This window comes from Aythya marila, assembly GCF_965140915.1.
Source record: "Aythya marila genome assembly, chromosome: 10".
Taxonomy (NCBI): domain Eukaryota; kingdom Metazoa; phylum Chordata; class Aves; order Anseriformes; family Anatidae; genus Aythya; species Aythya marila.
The window spans coordinates 19790062-19803077 of record NC_139051.1 but is presented as its reverse complement, the minus strand read 5'-3'; the positions used below and the strand labels follow the sequence as shown (position 1 = coordinate 19803077).

The following is a 13016-nucleotide window of genomic DNA, read 5'->3' as shown; positions in this document are numbered from 1 at the left end:
TCCCAGATATTTAACCTTGCCTTCCCCTTTTCTATTTCCGTCACGCTGCTTCTCATTATTTCACTTGTTTCTTCTGCAACGAGGGCTGTGTGTCTTGGTTTCTGCCTGCTCCAAATAGCACTGGGCTGCTGCGTCAAATCCTCAGAGGGGCGGAGGATTGGGGAAGTGCCATTCCAGTGCGTGGCTTCAGCTTTCAGGTGCCACCTGAACACGTCCCACAACACTAATCTCTTCTTTGCGGCTTCCTTTCTTCCCATTCTCCACCAGTTTACCTGTCTGCGCGCAGGGAGGGCCCTGGAAGCTGCCTCCAAGTCGTGCTGCTGTGCTCGGGCCCCAGTGTGAGGGTGAGAGGCAGAAGGGGAGTTCAAAGTGGAGTGACGACAGAGCAGCACTGCTTCCTGCAAGGGCTGGGATCGTGGAAGGCGGCTTCAGAGCAGGGTGGGGGTTGTGGCTGAGCTCCCACGTTGGGTCCTGTGTCCACAGCTGAAAGCAGCATCTATTGTTTTTTCAGGAGTGACTGTTCATTTAGTCCTTGTGGTGATACAGGTACAGATTGAGCTCATCTACTATTGTTCCTTTTTAGCATGCAAATCTATCATTCACTTCTTTTATAGAAGCCTAAATTGATTCTGAGTTTAGAAGTCTGTTAAATTGACAGAGAGGTAACGAATGTGTGCCCTGTCATTTAATGGATTTTGTCATGTGCTCACGAGTGGGAATGGGCAAACTGGTTATGCTGTTTGAATGGTTTTCACAGAACGATGTAATGTGGCTTCTGAAAAGCCTATCTTGTCTTCTCCCAGGAGTTATAAATAGATGTCTGTGTGTTTATAGGTAAGGCAGAGCTGCCTGGCTGTTGTGATATTAAAGCCTGTTTCCTTGAAAATTCTGAATGTAGGTTCTGTGTGTCAGCTCTTCAGCACATATCTTTTGTGGTTTAAATTTTGCTTTGTAAGTAGCATTTAAGAAAGCCAGCGATTTTGACTCTATGCTGATGTGTCTGTTTCTCAAAATTACATTGGCAAACAACAAAATTCAGAACAGAAGGGAACGCTTTTTCTTCCTTCTTAGTACAGCATATCATATACTGTAGAGTGTAATTTCTCAAGTGATTCAGGTGGAGTTCACTAACAGGAAAGATTTAAAGGAAAGGTTTAAAATGTTTTCAAGTGTTTACATGGATAGAAATGACGTGCATTATTGTTAATGTAAATACTTCAGCAGAGAAAATGAAGTTCACCCTTTGAGAGTTGCAGGCCAATTACCAGCTCTTAAAAGCCTAATAGAAGATGTAGGGTAGGTTATTGCCTCTGTCTGCTGCACGATACTGTTTTTTAAAGAGCGTAAATAATTTTCCTGCTTAACTGTTAGTTGTGTGTAAGACAGGTTTTGTGGTGGTGTTCTCAAAATTGAATTATAACACCTTTAATTTAAGACAGGAATTCCAAATGGTTTTGGACACTGGGCAAGCCATGCATTTTATAGGAAGTGTCCCATTAGAGCTCAAATCCTTAGGAAATGTGATTTTATTCTTTGGTGCTGACATGACCTCAGTAATGTAGATAGTTTTAAATCTGCCTATACTCAGAGCTGGAAAACTCTAGCAGTTCTTCATCACTGACCTCAGGCAGTGACCACCTATAGCTAGAGGAGGGAGGATGCCGAGGCTGACCTGGAGCTTAAAACAGTCAGCTTTCTGCAGGGTAGGGACAACAGGAGTTGACTTTTTTGGGGTGCATATGCCTCAGTTATCTTCCTAAAGCAAGTAACCCTGAAATTGCATTCAGAACAGTTGCTAATTAGAGCTCCATTACAATGTTAATCACATTATGCTGATGTGCCATATGGACCATTTAAAAATTGGAAATGCTTGAAGTAAATTGTTCTTGAAAGCATTGTTTAATAAAGTTCATATGTAGAGTTTCCTCATTTGTTTATTAACTCTTTGGATAGTCTAGATCAGAAGGGCTATTTGCTCCAAGTAACTGCTCCAAGTAGCATGTGTATGGGAGTGATTGCACTGGTGGTTTTCCTACCTCCTCGTCTGCTTATGTGAAGCTGCTTTCACTGTAAGAAACTGTAACAGCACGTGAACCTGTTGCCATGGGTTACTGCTTGCGTATTTCCAAACCCATTTACCCTGCAACAATATAAGGTCTGAATACATTTTTTTAATTACTTTTTTTTTCCTTTTTAATACAGTATTAGACTTTGCACATTTGCCTCCCAATGAATTCTTAAGCAGAATGTATATACTCTTACAATGCGTTTTATTTATATAGTATATAACTCAATGTAGAACTAAAAGAGGAAGGAAATTTATGAAGACTACACCACGGAAGAGATGGGGGAGGGAGAATGAGAGGAAGAAAAGCTATTATGTTCTGCTTGTGGGTTTTTTGGCCAAGCAAATACCAGGCACTGAAATCCATGGTGGGATTGTTTTTTGGTGGTTTGTTTTGTTTTTGCTTTTTTTTTTTTTTTTTTTTTTCCCAGTATAAGAGATTCAGCAGAGTGCTAGAGTCTTGAAAAGTTATGGGAGGGGAAACTCGTGCGATTGAGATGGTGAACCCATTTGCAAAAACCAAGTGTGAGCTGTGCATCCTGTTTGGTAACAAGGAAGCGGTAAATTTCTGAGCCGCTCTGTTCGTTAGCTCATCTGATACAACTGTAGAAATGCAAAATAGAAGACTGTCGTTTTTCTTTAGTGTACAGCAGTCTGCTTTTGTGTAAGAAATAGTTTGGAACTGCACCAGCATAACTTACAAAGAACGTTCAATTGAAAGAATGGATATTCTTCATTCTGCATTGCGTGCTTGGATTTTTTTTCTCGGTTTAGGATAAAGAAGATGGGAGATTTATCCTTGTGCTTTTTCCCTCTGTTTTATTAGTACCTCCTAAGCCTATACATCTCAAACCTGGGCAGGAAAGAATTCCACCTGCACCTTCTCGGCCTTTACCAGCTGATCCCAAGGCATCAAGGAGCTTAGTGCCTGGAGAGGAAGAAATACCAATATCAGCAGGAGTCAACACTCTCATTGAGAAATTTGAAAGTATTAGGTAAATATGTCTTTGAGATCTTCTCTAATCTCTTTTACGATTTTAACTTAAAATATAACAAGAGAAAACGTTGATTATAATTGTCATGTTAGAAACTCCTCTCAGGATGTTTTCTTCTGAAAGTGCAAAACTTGACTGACTACAGAAGTGTTTTATAAAAGCATGTATTTCAGTGATTATTAGTTTGTAATTTGGAGCTGAAGGTCCAATGAATTTAAGTGTTCTACCACAAGTAAGTAGTCCAGAGTCTGCTTTGGGTAAGTTGTCTTGGTATCAAATTGATTTCACATTATAGGAAATTGTGCTATAAAATAATTGAGTTTTCTGTCTAAGATTCAATAAATGTCAGACTTACTGTTATGTTGCTTCTTGGAGGCAGGGGATAGTTCAGTGTCAATATATTGTGAAATGACATAATATATAATTGTTTCTTGAAACTTTATATACAAAAGATATTAAATAGGGTTGTGTGTGTGTGTGTATATGTATACAAACACATACAAACAAACACATAAAAATCCTCTTTTTTAACAAACACATAAAAATCCTCTCCAAAGACCAAATCTGCCTGATGGAGCTATGTGATTCATTTCAGAAAGAGGGGGATAGGGACAGAGACACTGTACTGTGTCTTAGAATGTACTATATCCTGGGTGAATCTAGTAAGGCCTCTTCAGATAGAAACTAATGCATTCTTGTGCTTCAGAAATGTCCCCTCTCTGGCAGAAAATAACTTGCCCGAAAGGCTTTGCTCTGTTGAAGAGGCTGAGCTGTTGTTTAAACAAGCCCGTAAACAAATGGTTCTTTTAAAAGATTGTTCTCCTTGCCACAAACCTTCAGACTAAACTGTTCTTCAGGGCCACGTGGGGAGTATTAAAGAGCTGGGATTCTAATGGTACTTTTTCAGTTAAACTTATGTCTAGGAGTGGTATGCTTTTACCTGAAATTGTTGGGTGAATGTTGTTACAGTGATGCGTTTGCACGCCTCCTAGGATTATGAGGGGGCTGTAAGAAATACAGCTTGAATCAGATGACAGTCAGGCCCTGTCTCTTTTGAGGCACTTTTGAAGTCTCTGAGTGTTATTAGGAATGACTGGGGTGCTTTCTCTTCACCTGCAGGCAACCTGTACATATTCTTCAAAGGAACCAGCTAAATTTAGCTCTTAAGATGGAGCCTGGCCTGGACTCATCCAAACAACCGAGCTCGTGTGACTGTGACATGGTAGCTTCCAGCAGCTGTTCGACAAATGAAAAAAGTGAGCCAGATGAAAATGAGCCAGACGTACCGTGCAGTGCGGATCTATCTAACACAGACATAATGAAAATTAAAGAGCTAAGCATAGGCGATAACAAAAGCCATGAAGACTGTACTGCTGTGAATGCGAGCAAAGAACCCTCTAGAGAGCTTAGCAATAAAGACTCAACTGCAGAACTGAGCAGTAATGGTAAAATTCCTAACAGAGACAGTGGCATTGACAGCCCTTCTTGTAGCGTGGCAGGAGAAACTTTCCCCAACGAAGAAGGTGCGGAACAAAAGAAGCCCAGCGTGGCTGGGAATCCAGGGGAGATGGAACCAGACAAAAAGGGCCCCAAATCTTCCTCTGCAGAGCAGAAGAGAGACTCCACGCAGGATGAAGACAGTGACATTGATGAAGGAAGTAGTGAGGAACAAGAGACAGCAGAAGTGCCAAAGTTAGAGTATTTGGATGTAAACAAGGTAAGCTAGCGTGTTACTTCTGTGTTCTCTGGAGCCAGTTCCTGACTGGCCAGAGATGCCTTGCATCACTCTGGTCTGTTGTTTGGGTCTTATTGTTTGATTGTTTTTATGTCAGAGGATTGCGACAGTCATTGATTTCCTGTTTGATGCAGGTCATAACTTGCTCCCAGTGTAGAGTGTAACTCGCAGAAAGGTTTCCAGTCTTGATTTAATGTAAGGTTTAATGTAAGAGAGACCATCACAGACAGAGATGAGATATTAAAATTGAAGGGCTTTTGTAGGTAAAGACTTGCACCTTGTGTTTTTTGTTTGAATTTATGCAGGTTTAGCTCCTCCTTATTAGATCACTAGATTATGTTGCTTTCAGTAGGGCTCCATGGTAAGCAGGGGGCTAATCGGATACTAAATATTGCAGGAATAGGGCCTTGCGTGCTGGAGGGACTTGCATGTTGAAAATCTCTTCTAGCAGGTTTTTTTATTTTTATTTCTTAAGAAGCCTGTGTTTCTTTTGGTGTGACTACTACTACTTGAGTGCAAAAAGTTGTTTTCAAGGTAGTTACTCTATCAAATTACTCTTCAGGAAACCCTAGCTAGAAGCAATTTTCCTTGAATGCAGAATAATGGAGTCCGTGCTGTTGTGCATTTGCTGCAGCTGTATAATGTTAATGACAGATTCATTCGATTATCTGCTATCAAGACAGTTATTTTTTTAGAAATAAGATAGGTTAGATTTTTCAGAAAAATAAAACACAAGATGCTTAGAGCAAAACGTCTGCAAAATATTCCTCATCTTGTTTGGTGAATAGTTTCAGAGTACAATTAATGCTCTGGGGTGTTGCCTTTTTCCAAGAACAGAAGACAGTGTGATGAGACAAACATACCTACAGGAAGGTATGAAAAAAAAACCATACTTTTTCTAGTGAATGCACTGCTTTATGCTGCAGTTCTTCCTCTTTATTTCAAGCCCAGGCTTGTGTGATATGACTTGCTTTCCCTTCGTGTGATTCAAATGCCAGCATTGTTGTCTGGGACTGGTGTTGCCCCTCCAATACTTAACTGCTGTACCGCTCCTTTTGCAAATTCAGTGATGTCAAAGTCAAATTAATCTGACTTTTTATCACCCTGTCCTTTACATGAAAGTTGCTGTGTTACACAACTGAAAAATGCAAGACTTCATATTCTCAGGGTAACTAAAGAATCGACTTTCTGAAAGAAGGGAAATCCCATCGCTACAGCAGCTTGAGTAAGAGGAGCCCTGTTGTCCAGGAGCTCTAGGTACTGTCTCAGTGTGCTGGAGGCAGGTGTTGCTGCCCACCTGAGCCTCGCTGCAGAGGGCCCAGCACGTACTGTGTGTTGACAGATCCAAGCTCCAGAAGCTCTGCCTGAGTCCCACAGACCCATCAGGCAGAAACCCCAGTTTTGGTGTCAGTGACACCATCGCTGTCAGGGTAATACCTGACTTGAAAGCAACACTTTGGAGTTTGTTCTGGTAAATACTGCTTGTCAAAGTGAAAGTTGGTTGTATCCCAAGCCCTGCAATGACCCCATACCCAGCCCCACCATGCAAGGCGACACAATTTTCCTGCATAATTGCAGTATCTTCGATTGATGTAGCTAGTGGTTTTTATCCTAGAGGGACCAAAGCACACCAGAGCCTTGACTTGGGTTTCACAGTCTCCAAAATCCCTTGACTCCCACCATTATCCTGGCCAGAAGGGAGCCTGAATGCTGTGCCCATCACCCCGCAGTGCTGCAGTTTGGTGACGGGCATGGACTGGAATGGGCGATGAAACATCTAGCAGGCAGTAAGGGCTGCACGAACTAGCTCTGCTTGGCCAGACCTGACTGCTTTCTGTAGATGGACAGGATGTGATCTCCTCCGCCTGTCCGCAGGTCTGTAGTCTCACCTGGCAGCTGGGGCAGACTCCGGAGGAGGAGCCCATCAGGCCATCTCCCCTCCCCGGGAGCAGGCGAGAGCTCCCCTAATTCAGCCCTGACCGCCGTCAGCTGGGCTTGGCAGGCTGCGGTGCACAGGGCCTTGGGCTTGTGCAGGAGTGAATTGTGACAGTGTGAGACAGGATCCAGCAGGACTGCAGGGTCTAAGCTGCCGAAGACGTGTGTTTTACCTTGTGTGTGAGAGGTTACTGTGGGGTCCTCCAGAAAGTGCTTAATGAGAGATTCCCACTCGCTTCTGTTAAGACTTCGCGTCCGTTCTGTTCACTGTTTGGTGCCTCTGCAGCAGCCTGCGGGTGGAAGCTTGTTTGCCTCTCCGCTGGGCATCACCACCACAGGCCAGGGCTTCTGTCTGCTGCTCTTCACTTTCCCTTCTGTACATGCGTACACATAAATAAGCATTCTGTGAAATACTTCACTTACTTCATATTCTCAATAGATATGTATGGGCATGCAACTGAAATATTTTTTTAAATTATTAGTTGCAACATGCCAGCAAGAAAATAATGCATTACGTTAGAAAATCTTTAATCTAGTCGTTAAATTTACGTTTAAGTTTGGGCTAGGCACGCAGTATCAAACCAGCTGTAGCAAACCCAAGTGGAAGACTGTACCATATCATTAAGAAGTGCTTTACTGACAAGCACCAGAAACACTTTTGTAGGAGCAGCGTTTTGGTGGCTGTTTTAAAATTTTGTTCCTTAGGCTAAATGTCCATAGAGAATGAAGTAACGCTGATAAAACACTGAGGAAGTCATACCTTTCTGTAGTGGGCTTGGTGAATTTATAAAGGGGAGAGATCTCTAGAGGAGGAAATGCTTTTCAATCTGACAAGTCAAAGCGTTTTAATCTTGGTGAGTTAGTACAGGAGGGCAGGTGTGACATCAGTGTGATGCACTTCAGGTTCTTCCTTGCCCTTTGACGTGATTTCAGTTTCAGAAGGCAGTTTTGAGAATGACCATGCTTCGCTAAGTTAATTTGTTTTTGCAGCCACGTGGGAAGGGGAAGGCCTAGCTTTGCTGCCTCTGCTGTAGTGTACGTAAGGATTGTGCCCTCTTCTGGGGATGCAGCGTGTACCAGCTGAGGTCCTACAAAGCCAGCTCGTGTGTTACGTGCTCACAGCGTCCTCCCCTCCCGGTCTTCTGTTGCAGACGGGGGCACTGTGGGGTGAGTCAGTACAGGTAAAGGGCAGTGGCATCCCATGAGGAGAGCCAGCTTGATGATTTGAAGCTGAAGTGTTCTGTGGTTACTCTGAGGCTGGAAGTTTGCTTCACCCTTGAGAAACCTGGTGATCTTCCACAAAATAATGTACCTGGCCCTGGGAGAGAAAGAGAGGAGAGCTCAATCAGCACCAACTGTGGTGTGAGAGCAGCAGAGAGCCCTTAATCTTCCAGGAGGTTGTCCTGGGGGAGAGCTGTGTGTCAGGAGCCAGCAGCTTTGTTCCTGCTTCCTCCTTTCTGCCTCTAGTAGCAGGCTTTGCAGCTGCACGCGGAGGTAACCAGCACTCTAATTAAACATTCAGGTTTTCCAGAAAGCTTTGTTATAGTTGGAGGAGGATGCATAAGAAGTACAGCTGCAGAATGATTTAATGATGGCTCAGTAATTCCTGGGATATCAAGTTAAGTGAAATTCATGAATAAACATAAGTAGAGAAAAAAAAATGTTTTGCTTTTTTCTCCTCTAATTTTCTACTTCAGATCTCTCTCCATCCAGCACCCAGGCTTTCACACATCCCATTGCTGGTGAAGTAACGCTGCCTGATGCATGACTTGTACTGTTTTATTTAGTCTAGCTTTAGCTCTGGAGTGTGATGTGGCTTCCTTTGGGAGTCTGCCGCGGAGTCTAACAGATCTCACTTATTAGCGCACAATTATTGGGTGGTTTAAAGTCGCAGGAGTGCCTTACTGGGATTGCTAGGGATCTGTTATCAAAATGAAAATGAACGAGGGGAGCTTATTAATTTTGATAGCATCTCAGAAAATGTCAGGAGCTGCGAGAGCTGAGGCATGTTAGCCTTGATGGTTACAAAAAAAGAAATGACAGAAGTGGGACCTAGGGGCTGTCACGCTCTGCAGCCCGCTACCCGAGGCTTCCGCTGAGCAGTCGACTGCCTGGGAGCAGTGGAGCAGTGCTTCTGAGATGGCGAATGCTCCTTCGTATCTTCTTATTCAGATATTTTTCACTAAGAGTAATAAATGCTCATTAATAATCCCTCCCAAATGCCTTGCTCCATCTGTCCTGCTTCCTGAGAACCTGCTGTGTAGAATAATAGTAATCATCAGCTCCCCCGTGGCCTTGTGCAGCCGCTGACGTGTTCTCCTTCTGCCTGTGTTTCACTGGAGTTTCGCTTCTGATTTCATAGTACAGATTGTGTTGGAAAATTTGACTTGCAGTCCTGCAAGTCAGGCCTTTGGGTAAGATTATCTCCATGTACGTTCTGAAAAAAAGATTTTTGCTTGGCCTTGAAGAGGATGTGAAGTTATTATCTCTACTTCCTGATGTGACGCTGGGGAGCGTGGCCAAAATAATGGTGTTTTATTATTGTCTGCCTCCTGACTTGTTCTGTCAGTGGGTTTAGAGCAAGTTAGTGAAAGGGGGCTTTGTATTTGGGGGCTTATATTTGTTTGCTAATTCAGTGGTACTTCTGAAGCCCGTAGATAAATCCACACGAGTTACGCGGTACGCAGAGCTGTGTGGGGCGGTGGTTTAGTCATAATGCTGGTTAAGAAGAATCAGGTTTGTTCTCATCACCATTTTTTCTGGAATACGCTAAGCAAAATAAGATCTCCTAGCACAGGGTAACTTTTCCAGGTTGTTTTCAGCACTTTCAAGTAGGAAGTTGTTTGTAACCTTTGGGGACCTCCTGTGTTCTTTGCAGCAGTGGCTGTTGGCAGGGGGGGTGTTTTTGAAGCTCAGCTATATTCTGATTTTACCCTACCTTATCCCAGCTTTCCTGCACGATTTGCCGAAAGCCTCTTACAGCAGAGATGTGAACTGAACACAGTTCAGCTATGTACAACAGTGAGAGAAACAGTTGCTGCAGGCTACTGCCCAAATTTTCTCTCATTAAGCCTCTGAGGTTTCTTTTTCAGTTTTATTTTTCCTTTAAATTTTCACCTCAGATTTGTTTGTCACGGTAGCCAGGTCAGCCTTCATGCCTGGGTGCCAAGTCCCCACCCAGGCGAGGCCCTGCCTGCTGTGCGTGAAGCACGAGGGAGGAACCGACGTGGCCGAGCCATCGCGGGTTGTCCTGCGTCCTCCTGCGTCCTCCTGTGTCCTCCTGCCTCCGCTGGCATGGCCGGGTGAGCCCAATGCCACGGCTCCTGCCCCAGGCAGCCGAGCTGTGTGGGGGCCAGCAGTGCCCTGCTGGGCTGGGCAGGGCCAGGACGTGGCGCTGTGCTTGATGTGCTCCTGGCCGCTCTCTTGCACAAGTCGGCTCGGTGTCTGCTGTCACCCAGTTTGTGTCTGAGGTCGTGGCGTTTGCCTATTTGTAGGTGTAAATGTACTCCCACCCAGGTGAGAATCTGCCCTTCGTGGTGCTGGTTGTTCCCAGGCTGGCATTTCCTTTCTCCTTACAATGTTTTATGGACAGACACAGCTGAAAACGAGCTGCTGGACCTTCATACAGAAGTGAAAGAGCATCACGCAGCTGCTGCTTCAAGCACTGGAGTAAGCTTCCTGTGTCACAAAATAAACACCGACTGCTTCCCTTTTCTCATCTTGCTTTTCACCCCGCTGGCTAAACTGCTTTAAAAAGGTTCTGCAGTACCTCCACGGCTGTCGGGTGCGGTGTGGAGAAGAGTTGTAACAGGCTGTGGCTGTGCCCACCCGTCATGGTGGACAAAGCAGGAGTGAGACACATTTATAAAGAATAAAACAGCTTAAAATCCATATAAGGTGGGAGACTGAATATTTTGTTTCCGCCTTACACATGGCAAATACATAGATATATCTATATATACAGATATATACTTTTTTTTTTTTTCTCTACAGGACTCTCTCAGTAAAGTTACGTCTGCCTCACTGGTCCCCAGCAGCAGCCATTTGGTTCCTGTGCAGTTTGTGCTTTAAGCTAAATGTGTTCAGTTTTGATGTAAATCTGCTTGGGCAGTGTTCTCACTGCTGGGGTCTGCTCTGAGCAGGCTAAAGATGGTGATGGCCTCAGATACTCACAGGTTTTGAACTGATGCAAAATCAAAAATGCAGTGAGGTCTCACTGCTCTCAGTTTGCTTCAGCATTAGTAGGGCTCCCTGCTTAGGTAATTCCCCTGTCCCAAGCTTCTTTGAGGTGGGCTCTGCCGTGGCTCTGCCAGTTTTGGTTACCTGTCTTCTTCCTGATGATTTTATTCTCCTGTGTACCGTTGTTGCCAACATCACCCGGCTGAAGCCTGCTTCCTTCCCCCAAGTAGGGTTCCTTTGCCTTCCCTCAGACTGTGCAGCTGTGTGAGTGGCTGTGAACGGAGACTTAAATAAGGCTGTTACCTAAGGAATATAATCTGTGTTTGAATTGGCACGTTTGTTTTAATTTTCATTTAGAAGCATGGACTGTGAAATATCTTGTCCATGGTACCCTGACATACAGCTCAGGCTGTGCTAGAGCTGCCCTTCCACGGCACACAACGCAGAAGGGTCAGAGGACCAGGCTGTCTGGCATCATTCACTGCATCAACTATTTTGCGGAAAGCATTATGTCCACTGGAAGGTGAATAAGGTGCAGATTAGTCTGAAAAACACGCCTGTCTCTGTGCCTGGCAGAAGCAGCAGCTGAAGATGGTCTCTCTTTAAAACGTTCTGCTCAGCTCAAGCTCGTGTTGTGTTCAGCCGCTGTTTGGTATTTCAGCAGAGGTCAGCAAGTTTTTTGGAAGTATAAACCGAGTTGCAGATGGTGAAGGTCAGGAGGTTAAAAAGTACTGTGCTATGTAAAGATTTACTTTTGAAAACAAATGTATTTGGTTGAAAATAATTATTTTCCCAATTCTGTATTCAAACAAATCAGAGGATGTTCTCGGTGGCTGGCGTGCCAGCCTGCTGACATCAGTGCCTTCCATTCAGGCGCCCCGTTCTGCTCGCAGCAAAACTGGCAGATAAATTCCTTCTCAGCGAGAGATCCTTGTAGTTAGTGGAATCCCAATGGCCAGCAGTGTATTTCATTATAAACCGTCATACGGCGTGTTTCCCCATAACAGCTTCAAAGCATTGTTGTGCTGTGATTTTTTTTCCTCCCCAAATATTAATATATAGCACATGAGCGAGTGGAGCAGGATGTCGCGTAGCACGTTAGAATAGCTTAGAAGAATATTTAAGTTTGCTTGAAATAATTAGAGTAGCCAGGCAGGCCGAGCACGCGTCCGGGCTCCTTTGTGGGGCACGTGCAGGGCCCCAGGTCTGTGCGTGGGAAGAGGAGGAGTGCCTTGCAGGAGCCTGACACTGGTTCAAATCCAGCGAAGCTCTTTGCTTTCCTTCACTTAATACTTGCACCAACGGAGGATGCTTAATGCTCAGTGGTGCCTTGTTTTAGGTAGGGTCTGGTTTGCTGGGATTTATGGCGAGCTTTGAAAAAGGCTTCAAGGCCTTCCCCTTGCACTGCAGTTTGCCTAAATGCGTGTGGGTTTTTTCCTTTTTTTTTTGTTTTTTTCTTTTCTTTTCAACTTTGTTTATAATTAAAACAAGCTGGCAACGAAGCAGCTTAAGGAGGGCATTTCACTGACGTTTTCTAACAGCTTGGTGGTGGCCAGTGGCGTGTGTGCAACGTGCTGGCGCGCACCCGCAGATAGGTGTCTGGGATAGAAATCCCTGCCGCTGCCCGGGGGCCCAGGTGCTTCCTGAGGCGGAAGCAGTGCTTTGTTCTTGATTGCCTTCAGCTGGGCTCTTACTCCCTGGATGTGTCCTGCCGTCCTTGCACGAGCCTGGGTGGACCTTTACCGGCTGCTGTGTCGTGTGCTGACGGGCTCCTGCTGCGCTGCTCGGGGAGGCGGCTCTTGGTCCGAAGCAACACCTCGGTCATTCTCTTTGATGCACATTAGTTTTCCTGTGGAAGAAGTGGTGAATAATGGCAGCAAGCTGATGCTCTCTGTTGCATTAACTGTTTATATGTCTCTCTAGCCTCCATCAGTCTTTTTTTTTTTTTCTTTTTTTTTCTCTTTTTTTCCAGCTCCAGCCCATTAAAATTCCCCTACACTTGCTTGACCTTGCTGCTACTTTCCAATGCTTGCATTCCTGAACACAAACCAACCAGCCCTGAGTTTTGAAACCTAGTTTCACTTTGATTATAATATAAGCACAGAGT

The 13016-nt window shown here is 44.5% G+C and overlaps 1 protein-coding gene across 3 annotated transcripts in view; it reads left to right on the top strand.

Annotated features, from left to right (window-relative positions):
* FGD3 (FYVE, RhoGEF and PH domain containing 3) overlaps positions 1–13016 on the top strand; it is a 109997-nt gene that overhangs the window by 58977 nt on the left and 38004 nt on the right. For 2 of the 3 annotated variants that reach the window (XM_082768213.1, XM_082768214.1), the window contains exons 3-4: positions 2892–3060; positions 4180–4777. In XM_082768213.1, the coding sequence (XP_082624339.1) occupies positions 2892–3060; positions 4180–4777 (767 nt within the window). Of the gene's footprint in view, positions 1–2305; positions 2626–2891; positions 3061–4179; positions 4778–13016 lie in introns of those variants that run through there. The other variant, XM_082768215.1, reaches the window with a different exon arrangement.